The sequence below is a fragment of the Scomber japonicus genome, chromosome 8 (assembly GCF_027409825.1).
Source record: "Scomber japonicus isolate fScoJap1 chromosome 8, fScoJap1.pri, whole genome shotgun sequence".
Taxonomy (NCBI): domain Eukaryota; kingdom Metazoa; phylum Chordata; class Actinopteri; order Scombriformes; family Scombridae; genus Scomber; species Scomber japonicus.
The window spans coordinates 13,832,225-13,857,996 of record NC_070585.1 but is presented as its reverse complement, the minus strand read 5'-3'; the positions used below and the strand labels follow the sequence as shown (position 1 = coordinate 13,857,996).

Sequence of the window (25,772 nt, the reverse complement as noted above, 5' to 3'; positions counted from 1 at the left end):
GTGCCACTAATAGCATATCATAGCCCAAACCAAAAACATCAACATAGAAAGCAAACACCACACTTTATTTTTTGTCAAAACTGTATTGTTTTAATCTTTCTGAACGAAAGATTTTTCACAGTATCAAAAGTGAATTTTTAAAAAAAGAAACAAGCCAACATACACTTGGCTATTATTGGTATAGTATAAATCTACATTCGAAACATTAAGATAATCTTCTCTAACTGAATATAACCTGGAGAGCATCAGAGATGTTATATGAAAACAAAATGTCAGCACAGATTCAGGAAAGAAATCATCCATTTCAATGAAAGCCATCAGCTAAAACATGGTTATTGATGTAAATCCCAAGGCCTGTGTCCCAAAGCAATCAACTCTTGAGTGATAGTTATCATTAAAAGATTATCAAGATGTGGACTTCAGATAGGCTAGCTGAAGTGGAGGGTGCCACCAAAGTCACAGTACATGAAAGGAAAAAAAAGAAGAGTAGTATGGTTTGAAAATATATCTCACACACAACCCCCAGAAACGCATGACAAAGGCTCAAAAGGGCCCAAAATAATCACTCAATATGTACAAGCATTTAAATTAACTCTGTCAAACAATGTGTGATGGTTCCAACATTAAAATGAACATTGCACTCTGGTGTACCTGTCACTGCTGAGATATAGGGGTTAAAATAACAGTTTGTTAGTGGGGAGACTGTAGTAAAGGACTTTCTTCAACTGGACAACAGATGGCAGAGTGTTGACAAGGCTTCGGATTATAGACCTATATTGGATAACACTATAAAAAAGAGAATTGTTCAAGATTAACACCAAGGGATGATTGACACTGAAGCAACAGACACATTAAAGTTTTCCCAATACAGAATTGGAAGGCAGTATTGAGTTTTCAGTTCTATTTGAATGATGTGTTTGTATGGGTACTTCATTGAACTTACATTTTTAGGTGAATCTTGTGAGCAAAGTGTTTTACACAGAAAATTCATATTTGTTGTTGGTGTACATTCATGTATTGGTTTTTTAACATAATTTCACACAAAATATAAGGTGTTGTAAGGAGGTCATCAAGTGTTTGTCATTTCATGTCTAACACTGATTCTCAATTGATTATGGATTATGATTAAATTGAGAGAAGTATACCAATTCAGTTGCTTATAAAAAATAAAAAAAAAGAAACATTGTTGACAGACTATGGACAGTATATGATGAACAATCTCTAGTGTCTAGTGAGACAGGTGTAGTGGGCAGGAAACTAGCAATGCAGAATATAATGACTGATGAACAGTATCTTTGGAGCACCAAATTGAACTGACTGGAATTCAGAAGTTTAACAACGTTAAAATGTCAGATTTGTGATAAAAACATTTATTTCATGTAAGGTAATTGTTTACATACTACATACATAAGCACATGGATGCCGTGGATTTAACACTTTTTTCCATTTTGCATCTTTCATTTAGTGAACAGCAATAAAAGCAAAGGGTAGAGTTGGCCTTGAGAGTGATCCCTGGCTTGTTAGCCACAAGTTATGTTTCAGTCTTCTGAATGGAGAGTATGATTATGAACCAGGGTCCCTTGGCTTAGTAAGGAAGAGAAGAAAACAGGGAATGAGAGAAGGCCTCAGGCCAAATAGGGCTCTATTGAGAGAGTTTGTGGTGTGAAGTTTTTTTTTTCCTGGCACTCATCCGAGTTATTGAGCTGCATTGGAAGGAACCTTTTTGAGGCTGAAGTTGGACCAATTCACTGCTACCTTCTGGCGAGTCTGTTTTGCAGAATCAAGGCAAAACCTAGAAAAACACAGAAAGACAGACAAGAGGAGTGACAGTTAATATTAATCAACGTAATGGAGTGAATAGAGTGTTTTGTTACACCGCTGTATTGACCCCACCTTTTGAAGTATTCCACTTCCCGATCAATCTCATCCATTTCTGTGGGATCCACATCTTTAGGGAGAAATACGTCATCTAAGGAATTAAAAAAAAGAGATGAAAAATTAGATGGAAAGATTCAACAATTACAAACATGAACAGTGTTGTAATTATCTGTAGTTTTCCATACCGATAGCAGTGCTGGATTTCTCGCCTTTGTTCTTGTTCTTCTTATTTTTTCCCTTGGATTGCGGCTGTTGCTGTCCATTTGCTGAAATGGTGGCGTGAGCTTTGCTTTCTGAATCCTGCTCGGACCGACCTCCCCGCATGTCTGTGTCACCTTTCCCCCTTTGTGCATTCGAGAGGCCACCATTTGCTCCATTGGCTGCGTTTCTGGATGATCTGCCCTCCTCAGCTTTCTTAGGACCATTTCTCTGGTTGTCTGCAGTGTGATGAGGCTGTTTGCTCACAGCTTTTGAGCCGTTAGATCCTATTTCAGCTGCCTTAGACTCATTGGTTTTCTGTGTTTCATTCCCGGAGGCAGCTTTAGTAGGTTTGTTGGAATTGTGCTCCGACACAGGCTGCTCCTGTCTTTGCTGCTGCTGCTGCTTTTTATTCTTCTTTGACTTTGTACCGCCATTTCCAAGTACGGTGTTCTTGGGATCAGGGATATCCTCCTTTGATTTAGATGTTGCTTGGGCTGGCACATGTGACAAACTGTCAGATCCAGTGGAAATGCATCTTTCTGGGGACCGGACCCTTATGAGCTTTGAGAGACTAGGGGTAGTGTGCAATCGCTGGATGTCCTTGGCCCCAGCAGTGACTCCTGATGCTGTGGTGGTGGTATTAGGGGATGAGACAGTGGTTGTGTCCTCCCATCCATTAACCAGGTCCAGGTGGCTCTTAAAGGTTCCCAGTGAAAGAGGAGCGAGGTCAAGGTCTATCTGCTGAAGGTCAGAGGAACCATTGAGATGGGACAGTAAATGGTTGCCCTCCAATGTGGCTGCCTTCTTTGGGAAGTCGTTGACATCCAGATTGAGGTCATACATGCTAAACGAGGCCCGGATCGAGTCTTTGATGGTGTTCTTAATCTCTTCAAGCCGACTGGTGAGAAAACTGTTGACGCGCTCAAGCTCCAGCTGAGGCCAATCCAGCAACCGACTGGCTTCAGAACCGTCAGGGATGGGCTCGTCAACAGGCTCAGATGGATTGGAGTGGGGGTCACTGCCTGCAGCACCCATGTTGCCTTGCTGAGCCTTTTCCTGCAATAGACAAAATACAGGCATGGTCATAAAATGTGATAATACTTTAATATACTTTTCCGGTACTGACTGAAATGTGTCCATGGCACCAAGTTTTGAAAACATCCAATGTTTGGTCAGATTCATCATTTTGTTTACTTTTTGCTTACTATCTTACTTAGGCAAAGTTCTTGTAGAGCTGCTTGTGGTTGGATGACATTTAACATTTGGGAACAATGTCTTGTTAAAGAGAAAAGAAGAGTTATAAAAGAATACATACTGAAATTTCTGAGGGTAAATAGTTTTGGTATCCATACTAAAAACTAGGTATCAAAAATGATATCCATCTCTATACATCAGACGTTTTTGAAGTTATGTTACCTTCTTCTTTTGTTTGTGTCGTGCTCTTTTGGCAGCCTTGGCACTGTTAACAGGTTTGGGCTCAGAACTGTTTATGAAGTCCAGCAATTCATCTACATCCCGGTTGTCAATGGCACCAGCTACTGTCAGTTCTGAGTCCTGACGCTGAGGCAGCTCCTCTTTACGTCGGGTGAGGCGTGAGCGGAGCTTCTCTCGGATCTCGGCGTAGTTACGACTAGTTGGTGCGGCTGGAGGCTGTGACCAATATTAATAGCAAATATTACAATACTGATACCTTTTCATAAAGCAAGTTTTTATACATGTTTTTACAAATAGTAAATATGCAAAGGAAAATCTTAATAACTACTCTAAAAGATGATAGCAACAAAGAAGTTCCAATGTACCGCATTATGTCCAAAGAACTCGCAGTAGCAGCAGTCGCAGTACTTCCCGTCCTTCTGGTTGGTGGAAGACGAGGCGCAGGAGCTCCTCTCAGAGCTGCTGTCTTCATCTTCCCCCTCCTCAAGTTCAGATGGAGGATGGCACAACGTCCCGTTAGTCATTTTGTGCCCCTTACATGCCTGGTCCCTACAAAAGAAAAAAGGACTGATATTAGACTCTCAGAGGGCATTTGTATTCTGCATCAACACAGCTACAGAAGCAAGTTTTCAACTCCACACACTCCAAACAAGCAAATTTCAGAAATCAAAACTAACCTGCAGGCCCCAGCTGTCATATGGCCTACATTTGAAGTGGCCACTGTTCCACCACTGTGTCCATTACAAGGGTGGTTACAGCCTATGATAGACGTGCCCAGTTTGCTGTGTTGCGTGTTCACGGCAGGAATGTGGGCGTTTTTGCACGGGCTGGGCTTATGAACAGATGTTGGGCTGTCTGGACTGGGAGAGGTGAGTTTCGCTGTTGGGCCGTGGAGGTTTGGTACCAGCGGGGAAAAGGGAGCATGGGCTGCAACACCAGTGGCAGAGGAGGAGGTTACATGACTGTGCTGCCCGGAGCTAGGCTTTGGGGGCAGGAGGGAGGAATGCTGGGAAGACAGGCCAGTGGGACTATTGGGTGGTACCGACAAGTCTGTATGTTGATGGTGGTCACTGGGGTGGAAGGCTTCACCTGGACAAAGGAAAATATATAGAAAATTTGTTTAGGATCACAAATGTTCAGTTCTTTCTATCTAACCATGTTTAGATCTAAGCTTAAATTCAATAAGGGGTCTGAAAGATCAGATTCAGATTGAATAAAAAGGTATTGAACCCTATGAAGACTCACCTGGTGGTGTTGGTCGACGGCACATGGTCTTGAAGTGCTTGGGAGTGGTCTTACAAAGGTCTGCTGAGGTAGAAAGGGGGTTCCCAGCAGAGGACCCACTGGAATTCTGGGATGACGGGTGACTGTAAGGACACACCTTGGTCCCCGACGTTTTAGCAGATTTTCCCGGTGCTTCGTGAAGTCCTCTTTTATCATGACAGGCTGATCCTGCTGTTATACCTGGAGATGAAAAACAAATAAATAGTGTTCACATTTTTACTGCAAATAAACCTTTTGGTTCAGAAATATACCTATGTAACCACAGTGACCGCCATTTCATTAGTTGTGTTGTCTTCCAGATTTCTCAAATAAAACATACAAATTTAGTGTGGCAACTAGAATTTTCTGAATTTGGACTGTAGTTTTTACTTTGTAAAAAATAATACCCTGCTCTTTAAGGCATGTTTATATGACCAATGAGGATTACTTCTCACTGTATTGAGAAAGAAACCTTTTTTAAGTCTTGAGGGACAAAACTTTCTAAACAAAACTTCATTGTCCATCAGTTAAATTCACAGTTGAACAACAATTTTTAGTCAGCACTGTACAAAATTTAAAATGAAATAAAATAGGCAATTTCTTGAATGTTGCCCATTGACACAAACACATCAACATTTGATTAAGTGCATTTACCCTAGCTCAAATGCATTTTAACAAGATGACACAATTGAGTATTTGCTGAACTTGAAATGCAACCACAGTTATGCATCACGTAACGTCTATGAGGTAAAGTAATGAAAACCAAGGAACAGGTAGACGACTAAAAAAACATGGCTCATAGCTGTCTAACCTTTGTTTATAATTAAATGTGCTATGATCTGATTACAAAACAATTCTTGATGCAACTAAATCCACCTCAGTTTTTGATTTCCACAATTACTCTTACTGTGTTAAGAAATCCCAATAGGATCACAATTACGACCTTTATAGCAACAGTCTTTGTTTCCAGTTGTATTTGTTAAATTGTAGAGTTCAGGTATTGCTGTAACTGTGACAGTATGTTATATCTGTAAAACGCAGGAAATCCACAGTTTTCGAACACTGGACTATTGGTCCAAATCCTTTGTACGTTGAAGCTTGGACACTTGTTACACTGATGTGTAATGTGATTTTGCAGAAATATTTTTATCTTTTCATGACATAACTTGTACACAACTGCTTATTTACCCCGTTTCCCCTCAAGACACAGTATCCTGCGAGGCTACTGGATTTGCGAGATCACGACATCACATGAGAATTCATTGTCAGGCTTCAAGTTATGTGCTCGTGTTCACCAGTGGTTCGGACCAATTGGCATCCTATGAGGATTCTTACATGATCTTGTGAGTCCAGATACCTCACAAGGTAAGAAGGTTATTGACAGTGATAGACAGATGGATCATCCAATCGTCAACCAATTACTTTTTGAAAGTGCCTGCTCTTTTCCGAACAGTTTCCATGAACAACTTCGGTGGTTCTGTGTAAAAAACTAAGTGGTGCATCAGGTTAGTTTTTTCCATACGTTACTGTAAAATTACACATGGCACTATTATTGTTGTGTATTATTCACATTTCACAGTCGAGTGGGTTTAACAATTAGAATTTGTTCTTTTACAGTGTAGCTTTTCTTTCTATACTGTATACACTCTGATCATAAAACCTTTAAAAGAGGAACTTTCAAAGACACATCACACTGAGCCATGAGTCCATTCCTTTTCACCGCCCCAATAAAGCCACCCCATTGTATTGGAGAGCTGCATGTTCAGACATGCAAGAAATGAGTAGCTCTGTTGTAAAGGAGATTTGGGTAGAAATTATATATATTGTATAACGGATTATAATATAAAGGGTCCGTGTAAATGTTGTCTGAAACATTTATAACACTTAAGCACTAAACTGCCTCTGTTTTGCTGTAACCTTTCCCACACACACACACACACACACACACACACACACACACACACACACACACACACACACACACACACACACACACACACACACACACACACACACACACACCCACACACACCCACACACCCACACACACCCCTAATTAAATTGTATTTAAAGTCGCTCAAATATGTGAAATATTGAGGTTCCCCAAACTGTATCATCTACCTTGGAGATAAAATATCTATCATCATCATCTATCATATCTATTCATTCTTGGCAGATTTTTTATTTTTAAACAAATCTCAACAATACAAAGCTCATATTAAAACCTTATCCCATCTTTCTCAATACTAAGCTCTAAGGACTGTAGAAAGTAGAGCACTTGAGGCTTTTACAAGATACCTCTTTGTTCTTCAAAGACAAAGCAGACTTAACACCAGAGCAAAGTGACCAAAAATGTATCATACACATATTGCTAAGTAATTACGCTGACAGCCAGCTATGGAGCACTGATTCCAACCAAAGTTGTGGCCATTTCATAAAATTGAAACTCATAACTTATAAAAGAGATTTCCACATATAACTGAAACTCACAACACAGCCTGAAATTTAGGTTTGTGATGTTTTCAGCGATTATTGTCACTGTCATTAATGCTCTGTGGAGCTTTTACCCTGCGATGACAGACCTTGTTGTGAGAGTGAAGAAGTGTTGTGGCTGCAGTGTTCGCCTCCGTTGGTGTGAGGTGAGTTCCAGAGGCCTGACAGTTTGTGGGCTGACAGGAAGGAACTCGGGTCCCAATCCACCGTACTTTGCTCCGGGTAACCGTTCCCACAGCTCTGAGACTTACAGGAGGATGAGTGTGACAATGGTACCTGAATAAAAAAGGAAAAAAAAACAAAACACCCAGGTTAATCATGGGGCTGTTGACTAAAGCCCAGCTTACATACTGACACTAGCAATGGGGAGTAATTAACAGCATTACCTTAGTTAGTCTAGTAATCTTGGTAACACATTAATACAGTGTGAGAAGATGAGGGAAAATGTCTTACAAATGTTTTAATCAATCTGATATGAAAAGATAAATAATGTTAAAACACTGCAGAGGACTGTGCAACATCTTTCCCTCCGTTTCTTTTTTTTGTTGTTTCTATTTTGAACATTTGACTGAAGCCAAGAATCAACAAAACATCATGAACACAGTGTATGATGGTAAGGTAAGACTTCAAAATTTGCATTAGGGGAGAACGGGGTTGGTTGTCACACGGGTTGGTTGTCACATTCATCTGATCTCGGGCCCTAGAAGGCGCTGTTAAAAAGTTTTGGTACTGAAAGTTTCTGAATTTATGTGAGATGTTACTTAAGAGGTCATTTCTGGAGTAAACTGCTTGACATTGGAGGTAAGAGACGTAAGACGTTTAGTGTTTTTCATGTGAAAATGTAAATATCCAAGTCTTCAGTGTTTCTCTTCTGGGCTTTTACACAATGAGTTTATAATAAAACAATCATTATCATTAAAAAGTATGAAGAGAGAGTGATAGTTAGGTAGGTTTTTTTCTTAGCTACGCCAAAGCATGTGGTTTAATACGGTATACATTTTTTATTTTTCCCCATTAAGATAGCACAGGGACAACCAACCCCATAGTGTGTGACAACTGTCCCCATCGTAGGGATGGTTGTCATAAGTGCACAAGACATATTAGACGGGCCATATCTTTTAAACAGAATCAGCTGAAGGAGAGTAAGACCACTCTATTCCTACCTGACACTTTAGGCTTTCATTACAAATGAAAAAGGAATTTATTCAGTTTATGGTTTATGAGGAATTAAAAGGAAAGTAAAAAGTGTGACTACTACCCCGTTCTCCCCTACATATAAAGTATTTCTGTAAAAAACAAATTAGATTAATAATAACTACAGTTGCCTTATATATCCCACACAGAAATACAAAGCAAGTTACTCCTGAAGAGAAAAAACTAACACTACATCTTTAAACTTATTAAATCCAAGCTGACATTTAAAACAGACATTTATTTAGTGAGTAAGCACATGCTAATGCAATGCCCTGCATACTGAATAAAAACTACTAGATTGCTTCAGTCGATAGAAATGAACACAATTTAATTAAGAAATAGTAAAAACAAGTTGTAATAAGGATCTAGAAATTTTATTTACCGGCGTTGCCTGCTCCTGGGTGCTCCGTCTCTCCTCTTCTTCCACAGTCTTGCAGCAGCTCTGACAGATCCACAGAGGCACCTCACCCAGCAGGGACTGAGACAGCGAGGGCACAGCATCCGCAAGCTTACGCCCTGGCGCCTCCCGCAATAAGGCCTGGGAGAGGGCAGGCACGGCATCAGCCAGCTTGGTCCCATGGCCCCCTGGGAGTCCGTTCATGGAGTTTGCCCCCCAGTCTTTAAATTCACGATGGCATAAGAGGCAGCAGGTGTGCATAGGCTAGGTGGAGAGCGAGAGGATAAAGAGGTCAAGTACTATCCGATGATTACCAGCCTAACCGTGAACTGTGATACATCATTTAGTTGGTTATGACGGCAAAGAAAATCGGATCTAGCAAGTCAAATGTGTCTAATAAGGATTTTTAAAATAACTGACAAACCCAACAGATACCACAATTATAATCTAATCCACCATTAATATAATTTGAGTTTGTGTGTAAATATACCCTCAGTTGATAGTTTACTGCAGTCTAATACAAAAGTCCTGCAATAAAATCATTGTAGAATTCAGAATATGCAGCTATGAAGTTGAAACTACACCTCTATATGACAACTTTAACAAAAACAAATCAAAATCACATTAGATACAGTTTCTTTGTCAACACTATTTAAAAAATTTCCACCATTAGTTAAATCAATTTGGTCACAGCGGGACACCGATTCAGTTTTTAGTGCCACAGCATTACCTCACTTTATTTGTTTGGTTGGATCCCCATTAGTTGCTACCAGGGTAGCAACTACTATTCCTGGGGTCCACACATAAAAACACAACATCCACATACAGAATGCATTGATGCTTAACAACAATACCCAAAATCCAGCTTCCATCACACCCACCACGCACCCCCAGATCACCCCTTACTCACACTGAACTTTCTCAACATCAAAAGGAGGGCTGAATGATATGGACAAAATCATATATCACCATATTTTGACAATATTGTAGGGGTGATTATTGGTGCTTTCACAAAATATTTACACAATGATTAAATAAACAATCACCTGTAGTAGTAGTAGTAGTAGTAAAAATAAACAATAGAAGGCAAATAATAGAACAACTACGGTAGCCTGGTAAATTCAGAAAATTAGATCAGTCAACTGTAAAGCAGCCTTTAAATTCAGGAAAAGAAAGCTTCCATGCCAAATCACAATAGATCTAAGATGCTGTCTAGTTTCATATTAAATTAATATCAATATACTGCCCATAAAACAAATGATGCACTTCCCAGCCATATTCAAAAGAAAAAGATACTGACAATAAATGATAATGATAATAACTCCTACAATAAAAACAAAATGAAAAAACAGAATAAAACAAAACTCTGTTTCCACCAGGAATGGCCTCATGTTGCTTTATATAACAATTATTCCAAAGACTAACAATGTAGTGAAGAATGCATGTTTTAAATGTTGGAAAACATTATACACATGTTATATTATATAGAGCAACATATACTATGGTAGGTTCTCTTATAGGCCTGGTGTATTAGATCAGTCTTACCTTGGTGAAAAAAATACACCGACATAGATCTCCCTGTATTTTTTTGATGTAATGTTATATAAATATAGAGACATACTGATACATTTAAATGTGTGATGACCAGGGTATTCAAAAGGACTCGGTAGCATTCTCCCAAAAAAGTAAATATTATGACACATGTCAAGGCACGCATCGTACACACGTGGGATCAAGTGTAATTGATCAATGCAAGCAGCAATCAGTGAGGTTGCAAGGCTCAGAGGTCACTCGAAAGGTTGGCTTGATTGTCCAGCCTGCTTGCAACATGCCAGCTTCACTTTTTTAAAGGTTAGTGGTGACCCTCAACTTTGTATGACCGATTTAGCATCATTAGCTGATCACTGCATGCATTGAAACTTTTGACATTTGCTTCAAGACACCTTTCGATAGCAAGAGTGCGGTAGAGCCAAAACAAATACAACATCCAAAGTGTGATAGGGGTCGAATAAATAACAACATGCAAGTGTAGTGTCAGCTACAGTGTTTAATGAAGCTGCTGTGTCTTTGAGCTAAGTAGCGGATGAGCTAGTAGCTGGTTGGCCCCCGTTGCTGTGAGTGTCGGTAGTAAGCACGTTTGCAGCACGGCTAGCCTCCGAGCTAACATTAGCTGGGCGGATGAAGAGTTGTAAACGCTGGAAATGGGACGACCTGTCCGCGGCACAATGTCACCTGTCCCGGCGGAGGAGATGGGCTGCAATGCTAGCTCACATCGCCTCAAAGCCTCACTGTTGGGGGCGGCTCTTCTAGCTAAGTTCAAACGCATTATTTATTTAATTACATGTCAAACGACGGGAAAGCTCTGCATCCACGACTATTAAGACTAAAATAGCTTTCAACCAGCCATCTGGTGCATGTCTTCTGCAGGCTGCAGTAAATAAATACAAGCACGATGGAGGGTGTTTGGTTTAGAGGAGAGAGGCTAGGTGGCCAATTTTAAACACAGCGACTGGGTTACTGCTAGCTTACCTGGTTCGCCCTGGTGGTGGCCAGCCTATCCAGCCCAGCATCTCCGCCGCCACCGCCGGCTGCATCGCCGGGAGAGACTGGGCTCTTCGGTACAGTCTGCTGTCCGGGCACCAGCTCCTTCTGGGCGACGCCTTGCTGCTTGCTTTTCTTCCTTGCCATCACGACGGTGTTTGTAAAACGCTTTGGCCAAGTTTGCACCAGTTTCGGTTATTTAAAGAGCACACTTTCGTTTCTTCTCGGACCTCAAAATGTTCTCTATCTCCTCTCCAGTCAAGACAACAGTCAATATGGCGGAGGACTGGCACACTCAGGAGTTCATAGGTTAAAGATACTGCTGGCAAAGAGGCTTCACTTCCATGCGGAGAATACAATTGCAGTCCACTCATACGACGAAGCTAGCGCCGCCATGTTTAGTGAGGGCAAACTTCTCCTCCCACTTTTTAAATTATAAGCAATAAAAGACAATTAAACATGCCCTCCTTAACACTAGTTCTTCACATGACGGTTTCAGCATATATATTGAGCATAACATTTTATCCTAATTAGATCGTATGCACCCCATATATGCGATAGTATACTTTTATACGGAGTCTATAACGTCAATAAAATAAATAAATAAAAATAGATAAATATATGGAGCTGAAATTAACATGTTTGTTCGTATAGTATATACTTATATTAACAGATAATAAATGGATTATAAATACTTGAAAATAGGGCGAAGTGAAAGGGGAGAAGAGGAGGCACGACGATGACGTTTTTACGTTGTTACTCGATGTCTTCAAATGCTGAATGAAATTTTGTAACTATAAGTTATGGATCCATGTTATGGCCTAAATGCACCCTAAAGATACAACATAAAATACGGTCTTTTCCGTCATCTTATGTTTACGTTACTATTTTTAGGTTATATTTTGTAAACAAAATTAAAATTAAAAAGTCTACTGTCTTAAATATTATACTCGGGTATTTTGCACAAATAGTCGGCTGTTAAATATGCAATAGTAGGCGTAATTATCACACACACATATATGGGTAAAATGTGCGATCCATACAATTACTCCATATTACTTAAATAAACCAGCACATTTTGTTATTATTTATGTCCAATCAAATACGCGCCGGGACTGTATTTATGTGAGACAATTCAGATGTCCGATTTTCAGCAGAGGTAGTGAAGGCAGCGTGGGGACGTAGCAGCACAGACGGACTGACACAGCTTCATCTCTACTTGGAGCTAACCTTACTGGCGCTCGTACCATAGTCGGCTGTTGCCCGCAGGTTTTTTTTCTATATCAACAAAACATTGAAAATGGAGGGGAGTATCTGCAACATCCAAGTGCTTCTTCGGGCTGCTGAGTTTCTGGAAAGAAGAGAGCGAGGTGAGTGTTTTATGACAACTGTCAGTCTACACAAGGGGGAGGAAGTTGGTTATTGCTAAAACAACACAATGCATAATGAAGCGACTGTAAATATGCATGCAGAATATAGTACAAACACATTATGCAGCGCAATTGGTTGAACAAATCATCGAAATATCTGCTAGGAGGTTGTTTTTAGCGACCTTTCCCATTTGACTCAGTGACCTACATATCGGTCGCATCATTGTACTCAAAGGCGCCAATCTGCTCCAATTTCAAAATGAATCCGAGCGGCACTGAGCGCTCATCAAAGTGAACGAGAGGGACGCAGTTAAAGGCAATACTTTAAAGTTTTATTCAATGTTAACGCACTGTCGACATCGCATTAGGGGTTTTCTCTTTGTGAGGCTTCAGATACTAGTTTTATAACAGTGAATAGGTTCTGTGATGGCGCCAAAACCAAAACGTCCAGCTGATGATGCTGATGACAGCACTCCACTGCTTTTGTCCTCGTCGTTGCACATCGACGCTGATGATATGTTTACTCATCAGGCAGATGATAAATGTTCATTTGTAACACAAGGGTTCACTAATGCTAATAATAGGGAAGTGTTTTGTTTAACATTGCTGACTTTGGTTTTTGTTGTGATTTAGCCCGTTATTCCCTGTAACATGCTGTGATGTTGCTTTTTTTCGTGCACAGAAGCAGAACACGGCTATGCTTCAGTGCTGCCTCTCAGTCCAGGTTTCTCCGATAAAAGAAGCAAACAGAAGAGCAAGAAGCTATCTCCTGGTGGCAATAGGTGAATACATTGCATAAGACACAACTGACAAAAGGGTGTGGTTTGGAACTTTGACTTTCACTTAGAGCTGCAACAGTTGGCCATTAATTGGTTACTTGTCAACCAATAAAACTTTAGTGTCAACGATGTTTATAATGAATTCATCATTTTGGAAATTATCTGATTTCAGCCTCTCACAATTGATTTATTTCTGGTGTTTTTAGTCCTCTATGACAGTTAACTGAATATCTTTGGGGTTGTAAACAAGACATTTGAGTGCTTTGTCTTGGGCTGTGGGAAACAATGATCAATATTTTTCTGACATTTTATGGCCCAAACAGCTAACTGATTAATCAAGAGAATGATTGACAGACTAATTGATAAAAAAAAGATTGTTAGTGGCAGTCCTAATTACATTTTTGATAAATTGCCCTTATAAACCAAACTATGTCACAGTTGTGATTACAGTGCATTAGCCATCATCATGAATATGTATTTTCAAGCTCACCAAACTCTCCTTTACTCTAATTACAGGTCAGTTCACAACGAGTTGGAAAAAAACAGGTAATTCATGTTCTCTTTAAGTTGTTATTGAATGGAGTTATGGAATAATAGAGCAGCATTTTTAGTAACATTGAGAACAATAATAGTATATTAAACACCTTGTTTGCACTTGTATGCTTTAACACCATCAGTTGTTGCTTGTTGTGCTTTGTAGACGAGCTCAGCTGAGGTACTGCCTGGAGCAGCTCAAGAAGCAAGTTCCTCTGTCGTCTGACTCAATGAGAAACACCACCCTCAACCTCCTGAGACGAGCCCAGCTTCACATAAAGGTAGGCACAAGCCACCAGATATAAAGAGTTAAGGGCTTGATAACTGTGCATTTACTCATGTTGCTCACTGATCGGGTCCTTATCCTGTCTTTGTTGTGTCTAAGGTTTTGTCTACCTCTCACTTGGTTCTCTCCTTCTGCTTTCTCATCTCAGAAGCTGCAGGAGCAGGATGAGCGTGCAGAGCAGCAGAAAGGCCGCCTGCGCTGGGAGCAGAGGGAGCTGCAGGTTCGGCTGGAGCAGCTGCAGAGAAGCACAGAGAGGATGAGGAACGACAGTCAGGGGTCGACCATGTCCTCTGAGAGGTCGGACTCCGACAGAGGTAAGTCATGCCTCCAGTTGTAGTAATAATAAAATAATAATAAGTTTGAAGCTATCTTGGTATCAACTACGCTTGTTGGTTAATTTTTGTGATTTTGGGGGTTTTATCTTTACAGAGGATGTGGAGGTTGATGTGGAAAGCATCGTGTTTGATTGTGTGGACTCTGATGGACTGAGCATTACGCACACTGAGGCAGACCACTGTTACTCAAGTATGGACAAATCCTGGCTATGACAGCAGTAAACCCCATGGTAACTGGTCTAATATTACCAGGTAAGGAGGAAGAGGAGAAAACATTCCAAAAACAAGCAAACAGAGGATGAAGACGAATGGAGGAAGATGTTACTGTACAACTGAACACAAGTTTTGACAGAAGGAGTACTTTTTTGACATTCTCTTTTCACATTGTTTGACTACAAGCTAAAGGATAATGTTGGTTATGAATGAGCTGTTTCCACTTTGCACTGAATAGCAGTTAAAATCACTGGGCTGGGATGGATGTATCATTGAGAGTGTATTTTTTTGGCATTAACAATTGATGGAAACATTTTCCAAAGCCATGAGTTGTCTGTAACTTTACGTAATTCAAGCAATTCTATTCATTTGCCTTTTTAAGGGCTTTTATCCAAATAAGGGCTTTTTTATAGAAAACTCTTTAACTTATTCTTTACTACAATATGCCTATATTGAATTCTGCCTTAAATCATATTTGGTCTACTCTATACGGCTTCTCTTTAGGACTAAGTTTATATTCAGTAATGTCATGTGTAGCATGCACTTAAACATTAATCTGTGCTATGTTTTGTGTAAGTGTCTCATTATATGTAAGTTGAGTCATGAATTTTGTTCTTTTTTCTTCTGTTGCACAAAACGTCCACTCATTGCACTTGTTTTGTCTCAAAAGGGTTGTGAGTATATCAAGAGGAAAACAGTGAACAAAAATTAACTAGTCATTTTTGCACATTTATATCTTGGCAATTACACAACTGTGCCAAATATTAATTTGGTGTATTTGTACGATTGTCTCAAATTTAGTGCAAGGACTTTAATGCCTGTGATGAAGACGATCAAGTGAGAGCATAACAGATGTCCTTGCACAGGTGTAATATTTTATTCACTGCTTTGTTAAGAAGTGTTCAGCATTGCAACTGTACACTCCGTTGCTTGTGCATTCGTCAGTGATAATTTTGCATGCAGCTAATTCACCAGTCAGGAAGGTAAATGTCTACTTGTAATTATGCAATTTGAGCTGAATTACAAGTACTGTATGTATCTTATTCATTGCTATATATTTAATAACAAGGTGCATTTTGCCCTGACTTTTGTATATGCAAGATGCCTTTTATTACCTTTTTAATAGTATGTCTGCATTCATCTGTCTGTCCGCCCAGTAATATTATGTAGCAATTTTGTACTGGTGTAAGGTTTTTTTTAATGAATAAATATTTTCTATATTAAATATGGTTTATGATCATTTTGTATAAACTTTACCTGGAATACATCAGAACTGGTAAACAGTAATGTCACAGCATGTTTAAAGACCCCACAGCATCATGGTTACAATGAAAATGTATTTATTGACAAACTGATACAGTAAGCGCACATTGTTGCATGAGTTGTATCTGACCTAAGCTGAAAAACAAGGCATCAGTTCTGCCTTCATACACACATTTCAAGTGTAGATGCAAACAGACCCACTGCAACCAGGTAACCATACGGAGAGTGCTAAATGACAAGTGCCTGTCAGTTTTGACAATTTGGACCCTTCTTCATTCTGAACTTCAACTTGAAGAAATGAGATGACCAGACTTTGTAGGATGATTAAGGTACATTTGGTTGAAATGAACTAACAAAAACATGATAGCTGATGACATAACAACAAAGAAAAGACAACTGAAACAAATTAAACATACATTTGCATTAAAGCTGGGTTAGGCAGTTTGCCAGAGATGACAGAAAAACAAGGAAGCCAAAATTTGCAAACACAACTCTCCTCCTGCAGCTCTCCTCCCTCCCCTCTATGTCCTAAGCAACTCCTGCCAGACAAGCACAGGCATATGCATCATCAATGCAGACATACAGGTGCTCCATGCACAGCATGCAACACAACAGTTGAACTGCACTCACAGAACAGAAAGTTTGGAGGCCAGTAAAATAGAGGGATGCTGATGTATAGGAGGTGATGACACTGCATGAACTGCATGCACCACTGAGGCTTCAGGTTGGATAATAACCCAGCTCTGTGCCCTGATTCTGCTCATTGCTCTGGGACTTGGTTCGCAGCTGCAGGTCTGACTCTCTGACAGACTGAGGAGGTTCTGGAGGTGGACACTGAATGAGACAGGCAGGTAGGCCATCCACTCATTTCATGCAGGCTGAATGAAATGACTGAACAGGCTTATTACAGGCTTGCAACCACCACAGATACCAGATTTGATTACCATCAAGATGTAAAGAAAATTTCAACACATTTGATCAAAAATGCTTCGAAAATAAGTCGCCTGCCCTAGCTTTAATCAGATATTTTGTAGTTATACCGATCTCAGCTTCTGTAAAGAGGTAACGATTACAAAGTAACTTAAAGAACAGTAAAAGCAAACACTGTTGAAGAGCACAGAGGTTGAGCAAAGGTCTGAAGAGCAGTATCAAGGTTGGCAAAGTGCTATCATTATTGTATAGCACCCAGAGCCATATTCAACCAATCACTATCTGTGATAAATACTGAGATGATCTGGTATCAAAGGTACATCATTTTCAGTGTGGTACAGGAATGGGGAGGCTGGAACAGGCTCTCGAACGCAGCTCAAGCCGTATATGGTCCACCCACCATATTAGCTGGATGCTCCCTCATAGAGGTGTCTACCCATGACCAGGATCAATTTGTCTCACCCCAGTGCATAACTGAGTCATGAGAGGAGTAAAGATAAATCTGTCCTAGTATCAGTGGAAACATCACACATATTGTTTCTTCTGGGCTTGTGAGGCGAGGTCTTTGGCTTTCTCCTTAGCTGCCAGTGCTGTTTCTCTTGCCCTCTCTGTAGCTGTTTCTGCGAGAGTTCTTGATGGAGTTTCACCTTTAAAAATGAGGAGATGGGGATCTTAATATTAGTTGAAATATTTCTTCTCAGTATGAAAAATACGTCAAAAACTCAAGTGCACCAACAACATTCTTCTCTGTACATTTACAAAGTTCACAAAAATTGTAATTACTTCATCATTTGTAATTGTGTAATGCTTGCATCGCATTTGAAATCATCAGTATAATTCCTACTGACTCTCAGTTTGTCTGTTTTCCAGCTAATTTAAATTAAAAAAAAACAAACAACAATGACAGGTCTTTTATCAACAACACTTCATCAGATTTGAATATGAACAGCTGGAGGTGGATACAGCTTAAAACAATACAACAATATACCATATGTTTACAATGCCATTGTATTTGTTTGGCTCTGACTATTACAAAAGTGAGTGGTTATTTATTTATGATTACTAGATTTTACAGAATTGAAAACATATGAACTTATCAGCTAATCAACTTAAGCTTTGCTCAAAAGTTTTCCTACATGAAAGGAAAAAGATACTCCAGTGAACTGGAGGGCAAGATAGTCGTTATAATTTGGATTTGACTGACGTATTTGCTTAATGGACAGATTTTTGACTGTGAAGAAAAGATTGATTTTTTTTAAACAGCTGATGCTCATTTTGTAATTTAGATGTCACTCAGCTTTCTGGATAAATCCTGCCAGTAGGCGAACGCACATCGTTTCTAAATGAACTGGATTCATGAGACTATTCCACTGCAGACATTTAGACTTGTCATAGCAGGAGAGGCACAGGTGTTGCTAATGAGATCAAGCGATGTGTGTTCATTCTGGTAATTATTGATGTTATTAGTTACACTTGTGTCTGATAAGAGTGTCTACTGTGAAAAAAAGATTCAGTCAAAATTAGTTTCACTCGACATTTTTCTCCTGGTCATGTGCTCAAGTCTCCGCAATGACTGTTAGTTCCACAGTTTGTGATACAACAAACTCAATTCTGTTAAAGTGGGTTTTAGCAACAGTGCAACAACTTTTTTTGTGTACACACTTTGTTGTGGCCGTTACACATCTCGTTAAGGAATTCAAGTTGTTTGTTTTTTATATATATTCAAATATGTGTTATAATGTCTGTTCACAAATACATGAGATGAATAAAGAAACAATATCCAAAATAAAATGTACCTTGCATTTTGGCCAACACGTATTCAAAGCCTTTCATGGTCTTCGTAACACTAGTCTTGAACCTTGCAAGACCAAATTCCTAGAAAGAGAGAGAGAGAGAGAGAGAACAAAGTCAGTTGAGAGTCACATCAATCTCTTACACAGACAAAACCCTGTCAACAACATATAACTCAAACCACTACATACTGTCATTCCACAATAAAGGACAACTTGGATTCCATGTCATAAATCATTCAGCAACTCTAGTCTCTGGCAGAGAGCTTCAGCTGTTCAGTTATTGCATCTTTAACACTGCATATTATATTACCAATTACAGACTGAAGCATATGTAGTTGAGCCCCCCCCCCCTCCTCAGACTCCCCACACAACTTTCTCTGGGTCTGTTACATAGTGCGGTGCTCCACTTTGCTCTACTGACCTGAATAGCTCTTGTGAGCCCATAGACATTGGAAGAGATCCAAGCTTCTCTCTTTATCTCAGTCCAGCTGCCATTCTCAGGGTTGATTTGGTACTCGCACCGCTCTTCCACAGACTGAAGCAGAGAGAAAAAGCAAAATAAACAACAGCAACATGAAGTGGATCTGCTGCAGTACTGAAAATCTCAGTACTAACCCTAACCCTAACCCTAACCCTAACAGAACAAATGAGCAAAGCCATTCAAACTGTTGCATTAACTGCCACAAAAAATCATTATAAAATATAATATAAAATGTCCGGTTTCCAAATGTTTTGGACTTCTGACCATAACTTAATTTACATACTCAACACAGTCCTACATGGCTCTTGGAAGCAGTCGAGTTATCGAGTTCAATTCTTTTCTCCAGCAGTTAGCATTTATAAAACTGCCCGTTTGTCTCTTTGTGCTCCTTGATGGTGGTACTTAGCAGCTTAATATTACTCTGTTTCTGCAGTAAAGGCAAGATGTTTTGGACTAGTTTTCACTTGTCATGAACTCACTTCCTCAGTGGCAGAAAAACATGTTACAAAAGCCGTCAGAAACTCTATAGGTGTGTTCAGACGAAATCAAGCATTGAGGCGAACCTCCGCAGGGTTTGTGAAGGTGTGGGCATGCTAATTGTAAAATAATGTTTTATTTCTCTCACTCACTGGCTTTCTCGCTACCACTACTGCTCTCACTCTCTCTCTCCTTTTTTCTTTTCTTCTATAAGCCAACAACAAAACCTAACTTTACTTATAATGCTATCAAACAAAGAGAGATGTCCTCTCCCTTTCGTCCTCCCTCTTGGCAGGTTTGGCACTTCTCATCAGCTGATGGTCAGCTGTGAATGGCCACAGCAAGGTGACATCAGGTTGTGTTTCCCCACAAGCTGACTCTGGTTTAACTTTCTGGCTGCAAGCGGCTATGTCGCCCTTGTGGATCCCACCCCTGCAGCCTAAACTGCAAATATCCCCATTGTGGGACTAATAAAAGGAATATCTTAAACACACTACCCCCATTCAAATAAATAGGAGCACTGGCATTTTTGCCACACAAAGAAACTCTGAGACACTCGCCAGCCTTGCAAGATTAAGGCAAAGAACCCATAATGCAACATTTAGTGTAGGGGTCAGTTTTACAGCAGTACTTTATACATTAAAAAAAGAATATCTGATGTTGTGGACATGTAATTGTCCTTCCAGGGGGAAAAAACAGTTAACTTCTAAATGAGAGTCTAAATGTCTATCTTTATTCCAGTGTTGTAATTAATAGGCCGGCTTTGCAGCAGGAATACTGGTCGGCATTTGGAAGGCTCGTCATTCAGCACATCTTTCTTTATCTCAAGCCTAAGAGAATAACTAATGTCTCATCATTTGAGCTGCTAACTCAGTGGTGAAGCAATGATCAGCTTGACTTTGCGGTGGGTGTGATGTGATTGCATTATGACGGTAATACAGTTACCACAACAGCTCTAACACGAGGCCATGTGATTACTTTGCGCAATGCTGAGCGCCTACGGAGACAAAAGTTGGTATGTTACCATGAGACGAGCGTGGCTGATGTTCCATGTTAGTGTGGTCATGGTCCTTTTCTGAGGGTCCACAATGGAGTCCTCAATGATGTACGCTGAGCTGGCCATCTGTTTTGGAAGATACCGCTCCATCCAGCGAGGCGCTCGGCTAGTTTTGGTCAACAGACGTCTGGAGATGAGGCAGTTGGATGGGGTAACCTCACGGAAGATTATGTCCTCAGTCAATACATGGTTACTAGGAGAGAGGGGCAAATGTTATGGAATACTAAACCTTTGTGTAGGAATGCAACTTTTATATGTTTCCATCATAAATACTGCTGTTGATTATGTCTTTTCCAGTTAAACAATAACAGTTAAGTGTAAACACTGTCAGAAAATGTGAAGAAATGTACACTATATGTTCCCAAAGTTTAGGACAATGTTTTGGCTTTTCTTTTTGACTTTTTGCTAAACCAACAATTCATTATTCAATTAGTTTATAAAACAGCAGAAAGTTGAGGAAAAAATGGCCATCACAATTTATCAAAGTCAACGTTGACATATTGACATAGCTTTAGTCCGACCAGTGATTAAAATCCCTAAAGTTATTACAATTATTGGCAAATACTTGTTTGTTGACCAGTTCATCTACTCATTGTTTGAGCTGTAGTGTCAGCATTATCTTTGCATCACATCCCTTTGTCCATACTATTACAGAGGATCCACTACACTCCCTTACCTGTAAGGGTTGGGATATCGTTGCCAGAAGGCAATACAAACTTGGTCCCAGCTGCTTTTCAGCAAACCTGCACAGCAGAAATACTTCACCATTGTTCCCTCCGTTTACTCTGGCAAGACCCTGTGTGATACAGAACAAACAAAACGTGTAAGCTCGGCAGGTTTGTGCAACTATTGGCTGTCAAACAACAAAACAGGATAGCCTCGAGAATAATGGTGACAGCAATGACCTGTGGTAAATACACTGAAACAGGCAACAGTAATATGGACGATATGCTGCTCACCATGCCTTTTAAATTGAAATGAAGTGTTTTGAATCGAATTGAATTGTGATGTTTTTACATTTTTAGTTATTTAAAAAGTGAGAAGTCAATGACGACTTAGATTTGAGGTTTATTCAATTGTGTTGCAACACTTTCTTGATCCTTCCTGCTAACGCTACATGACAGCTGTCCAGTCAAGAAACAGCACAAAGGTATAATATTACCTAACAAAAACTATTCTCCTCCTGGTATGAACAGGGTAACATTATAAGGCAATTAATAAGTATTCCGAACAGTGAGCTAACATCAGGACTGACATTGCAGGCACATCTGTCACGTCCGCACTAGTTGTGGCTTCCTTGTTAGCTTCAACTAGCATAGCGTGGAGCAAACTCTAGGAATGAATGACACAGTTTGACAGACTCGCTTCATTAACCTACATTCAATACGTATGAATTCATGTCAGAGGCTAATACACTTACCTCTATGGCGACAACATTCAAAAGATAAGTATTAGCATTTTATTCTCCTGTCTGGATGATCATCACCGCTCAGCCACCTACAGATCATGTCCGTGAGTCGGGCTGGAAAGAAAGGTCAAACATTGACGACATATCCGGTAGGCTTTTTCTTCACTGAGATTCTGACGTCACGACCCGCCCTCCTCTGCCTTTGATAGGGTAGGAAAGTCAGAGTGAGCCAATTTCTAACCAATAAATTTCCTAGTACCTAAATTTAACCACAGACGGCAACGAATACTAGCCAACCAGAGGCAGAGTAGGCCGGGTAATGACGTCGCCATCCTAGGGAAAAAAAGGCATCCGGTAGGTGGCGCAGATGCAACGTCCATTTTTACCACTAGAGGGAAGCAGGTGACTGTACTTTTTTTCACACAGCATTTAAATTTAAATGAGATTCTTTTGATGAGAAGTTTTGAGGTTAATTGTCGTGTAATGCTATAAAAACAACGGAAAATAGCACATGTAAGGCTCATTGAAGAGTATGTCACCCAGAAAACCTACCCTCAGTTCGAGGGTATACAGTATTTCAATGGAACAATCTCACTTTGCCTTACTATTTTTGGTGTTTTAGCAAATTACACTGGAGAATAAGGATAATCTACTCTGCATAGCTAAAAGCTCCAATCTGCAGAAAAAATTCACAGACTGCATATAATGCCTTCTGCTTCTGCTGTTTGTCTGTTAGCAGTCCTAATAACAGTTTAGGCCTACAGTTTCTATATTAGTCTACAGTGTGGAATATAGGCTAAGCTAAGCCATGAAATCAGTAATGTGGGTGTCAAAAAAGGGGAATACATAACCAATATGTATTTTCTATTTTTTCTGCTGTAAAATGAATCACACTGCGTAGGCCACATTTGTCTGCTTGTTCATTGAATACTTTAGTAGATGTTACGTATTCTGCCTCATTGTTCAGAAAAAAAGCATGTTGACATGTACCAGGGCACCAGACTATTGTAGACCCAAAAAGTTATGAGTAGAAAAGTTTTCACTCTTTTCAAGTTCACCCAGACAGTAACCCATACATATTTACAATATATCTACTTTACTACAATTATGGAGCCCAAGTCAAGCTCTCTATATCTTGCCTGGAGACACTAACTGTCATTTCACCTGATGTTCAAATTAACTCTGGGAGTTGTGTGTGCAACAGAAGCTCAATATGTGTACCCACAGACTGATTAATGTTCATGTGTTCATAATTAAAAGACCACCAACACAGGATGTTTTAGCAGCTGAGTATAATAAGAATATAGAATTTCACATTCTGATTTCTTCCCAATCATTTTTTTTTACACATCCTCAAAGCAGCTTACTCCTGCCCCACATTCTGTGATAAAGATATCAAGAACGTGTTGCGCTCACTTCATGCAGTTCAGTGGTTTTAAGTCCCATCCCTTTGGATGCAGAGTCCTGCTGGTCCATCTAATCAGGAACAGCTTGTTACCAAGCGAACAAAATTCACATCCTGGTTGGACAAAAAAAACGCAGTGGCCTTCTCTGCATTCCTTGTACAAGGCTTGGCTGTTACTTGGCTAGGTCACTGTAATGAATCCAAAATGCAGCATTTGGATTAATTATATGAAAATCACCCAAATGTCAACAAATAAAAAAAAAAGTGGGAAAACTAAACTTGTTTGTACAGTCACAATAATAAGCTTTTCCCTTCAGTAAACACATTACTAGCCTTAAACTGTCAAATGTATGCCATGGAGTGCGCAATTAATTGGACATTATTTACCAATAAGAGCTCTGCATTTACAGGAAACACATTATACATTGTACCAAGTTAATTAACACCCTAGTAAACATCTTAAACACATAACTGAATACAGTTGACAGATATAATTTAGTACCATTCACAAAGAAGAGCTTTACATCAAGCAATTTGCATGCAAAGCTTTAAGCCCTCTTTAGTGACATGAAAGATACTCAAGAACAGACCATTCAAGTCAAAAGGCTACTTTTGAACCATAAGCACTATAAACCAAAAGTGCGTTCAAGGTGTTCAATCATATTCTACAGGCTTTTTTCATTTGAGTTTTTCTCATACAGCAGTCGGAGGGTGTCCACCATTGCGACCATTCAGAGTCTGCCTTCTTATGGAACGTGTCCTAAACGAGCCCTCAGCGTGGAAAGCATCTGGCTTATCCTCACAACGGAAGACCATGAGGAAGCCGTTCCTATAGTTTTTATTCATCCACCCGTAGAGGAGAGGGTTGGTAAAAGTCGAACACATAGCCACAATATGGAACACTGTATATATCAGTTTGTATTCCTTAAACCTGAGCACCAGGTCCAGATCACTGGCCAGCTGGAACATGTGGAAGGGCAACCAGCAGATAGCAAACACCACCACCACGAGGGCCAACATCTTGGTGGTCTTTTTGCGTCGGTTGATACTGTCACTGCGGGTGGATGGGCTGATATGATTCTTCAGCTTAACCCAGATACAAATGTAAGCATAACTGATGATGGCTAAAGGAATAATGTACTGTAGGAGCAGCATTGAGAGGCTGTATATGACTCCATCTCTGCTGGTCCCGTGGGGCCACTTCTCAGAGCAGACAGCAATGCGGAGGTTGATAGAAGGAATCTCTTCATGGCGGTACTCTCTGAAGATGGCCAGGGGTGCTGCCAGGACAGCAGACATAGTCCAGGTGAATGCCATAATCAGGAAGCTGGAGTGCCATGTGAGGCGCCGACCAAGGTGGAAGACAATGCAGCGGTAACGCTCCAGAGCTATCACAGTCAGGGTCAGGATGGATACGTGCACACTCAAGGCTTGGGCAAAGGGCACCATGTGGCACAGCACAGCCCCAAACTTCCACTCATCTAGCAGTGTGTAGACCAGAGTAAATGGCAGGCACAGAGTGTCCACCAGGAGGTCTGCCAGGGCCAAATTAGATATGAAGAAGTTGGTCACTGTTCGCATGTTTCTGTAGCGGATGATCATGTAAATCACAAGTGCATTCCCCAGCAGCCCCAGGAGTATGATTAAGGAATAGGCTGTGATCAAGGTGATCTGGACTCCAAGGTGCTTGGTGATGTCCGTGTGAAAACCAGGTGGATGTACGCCCAGACTGTTATTAAGCTGAAACCAGGCATCAGTATCAGCAGCTTCCCCTTCTCCTGTGCCGTTGGATGTGTCCGGTGGGCTCATTTTGTCTAAAAATGCCAGATCCAGACTGTGCTGACACCTGAGGTGAGAAGACCCATAAAATTAAAGGATTTTTCTGATACATGCCAGGCAGACTATTATGTCTGTACCAACTAAGAAAAGCAACATGACAAAGGTGGCCCTGGTGTTTATTTCTCATCTTTAGTCTCCAGTACCCCCCACCCCAGATGTGCATTTGTCACTGCCAACTCCACCCTCACCATGTACACAGTA

General features: G+C 40.3%; 4 protein-coding genes across 4 annotated transcripts; 1 reads left to right on the top strand and 3 right to left on the bottom strand.

Moving 5' to 3' along the window:
* Positions 1-94: 94 nt before the first annotated feature.
* Positions 95-11,633, bottom strand: fam193b (family with sequence similarity 193 member B). Its single transcript, XM_053324264.1, has 10 exons — positions 11,390-11,633; positions 8,846-9,124; positions 7,359-7,545; positions 4,759-4,977; positions 4,191-4,602; positions 3,879-4,062; positions 3,496-3,729; positions 2,064-3,135; positions 1,894-1,969; positions 95-1,792 (listed from the first exon to the last, which is right to left on the bottom strand). The coding sequence occupies exons 1-10, from the start codon at positions 11,546-11,548 to the stop codon at positions 1,696-1,698; spliced, it is 2,919 nt and encodes a 972-aa protein (XP_053180239.1). The 5' UTR covers positions 11,549-11,633; the 3' UTR covers positions 95-1,695.
* A 1,024-nt stretch (positions 11,634-12,657) lies between these two features.
* On the top strand, positions 12,658-16,137 carry mxd3 (MAX dimerization protein 3). The gene is made up of 6 exons (XM_053324274.1): positions 12,658-12,771; positions 13,454-13,553; positions 14,067-14,096; positions 14,251-14,365; positions 14,519-14,684; positions 14,800-16,137. Exons 1-6 carry the CDS (start codon positions 12,702-12,704, stop codon positions 14,916-14,918), a joined length of 600 nt encoding a protein of 199 aa, XP_053180249.1. The 5' UTR covers positions 12,658-12,701; the 3' UTR covers positions 14,919-16,137.
* Positions 16,138-16,241: 104 nt separating this feature from the next.
* prelid1a (PRELI domain containing 1a) lies at positions 16,242-22,443 on the bottom strand. The gene is made up of 6 exons (XM_053324273.1): positions 22,340-22,443; positions 21,596-21,715; positions 20,887-21,112; positions 19,326-19,439; positions 18,908-18,986; positions 16,242-17,758 (listed from the first exon to the last, which is right to left on the bottom strand). The coding sequence occupies exons 2-6, from the start codon at positions 21,685-21,687 to the stop codon at positions 17,637-17,639; spliced, it is 633 nt and encodes a 210-aa protein (XP_053180248.1). The 5' UTR covers positions 21,688-21,715; positions 22,340-22,443; the 3' UTR covers positions 16,242-17,636.
* Positions 22,444-24,425: 1,982 nt separating this feature from the next.
* On the bottom strand, positions 24,426-25,541 carry npy7r (neuropeptide Y receptor Y7). The gene has a single exon (XM_053324269.1). The coding sequence runs from the start codon at positions 25,539-25,541 to the stop codon at positions 24,426-24,428; it is 1,116 nt and encodes a 371-aa protein (XP_053180244.1).
* Between the last annotated feature and the right edge of the window lie 231 nt (positions 25,542-25,772).

Excerpts from the sequence above, each read along its gene's own strand:
- fam193b (XM_053324264.1), bottom strand. The coding sequence starts at position 11,548 with ATGGCAAGGAAGAAAAGCAAGCAGCAAGGCGTCGCCCAGAAGGAGCTG. Across the intron at positions 4,978-7,358 it reads TTCTTCACTCTCACAACAAG|GTATAACAGCAGGATCAGCC; the intron begins GTCTGTCATCGC and ends TTTCATCTCCAG. Across the intron at positions 3,730-3,878 it reads AGTTCTTTGGACATAATGCG|CCTCCAGCCGCACCAACTAG; the intron begins GTACATTGGAAC and ends TATTGGTCACAG.
- mxd3 (XM_053324274.1), top strand. The coding sequence starts at position 12,702 with ATGGAGGGGAGTATCTGCAACATCCAAGTGCTTCTTCGGGCTGCTGAG. Across the intron at positions 14,097-14,250 it reads AACGAGTTGGAAAAAAACAG|ACGAGCTCAGCTGAGGTACT; the intron begins GTAATTCATGTT and ends TGTGCTTTGTAG. Across the intron at positions 14,366-14,518 it reads GAGCCCAGCTTCACATAAAG|AAGCTGCAGGAGCAGGATGA; the intron begins GTAGGCACAAGC and ends TTCTCATCTCAG.
- prelid1a (XM_053324273.1), bottom strand. The coding sequence starts at position 21,687 with ATGGTGAAGTATTTCTGCTGTGCAGGTTTGCTGAAAAGCAGCTGGGAC. Across the intron at positions 19,440-20,886 it reads TCAGCCACGCTCGTCTCATG|TCTGTGGAAGAGCGGTGCGA; the intron begins GTAACATACCAA and ends TCTCTGCTTCAG. Across the intron at positions 17,759-18,907 it reads CGTGTTGGCCAAAATGCAAG|GTGAAACTCCATCAAGAACT; the intron begins GTACATTTTATT and ends TCATTTTTAAAG.
- npy7r (XM_053324269.1), bottom strand. The coding sequence starts at position 25,541 with ATGAGCCCACCGGACACATCCAACGGCACAGGAGAAGGGGAAGCTGCT.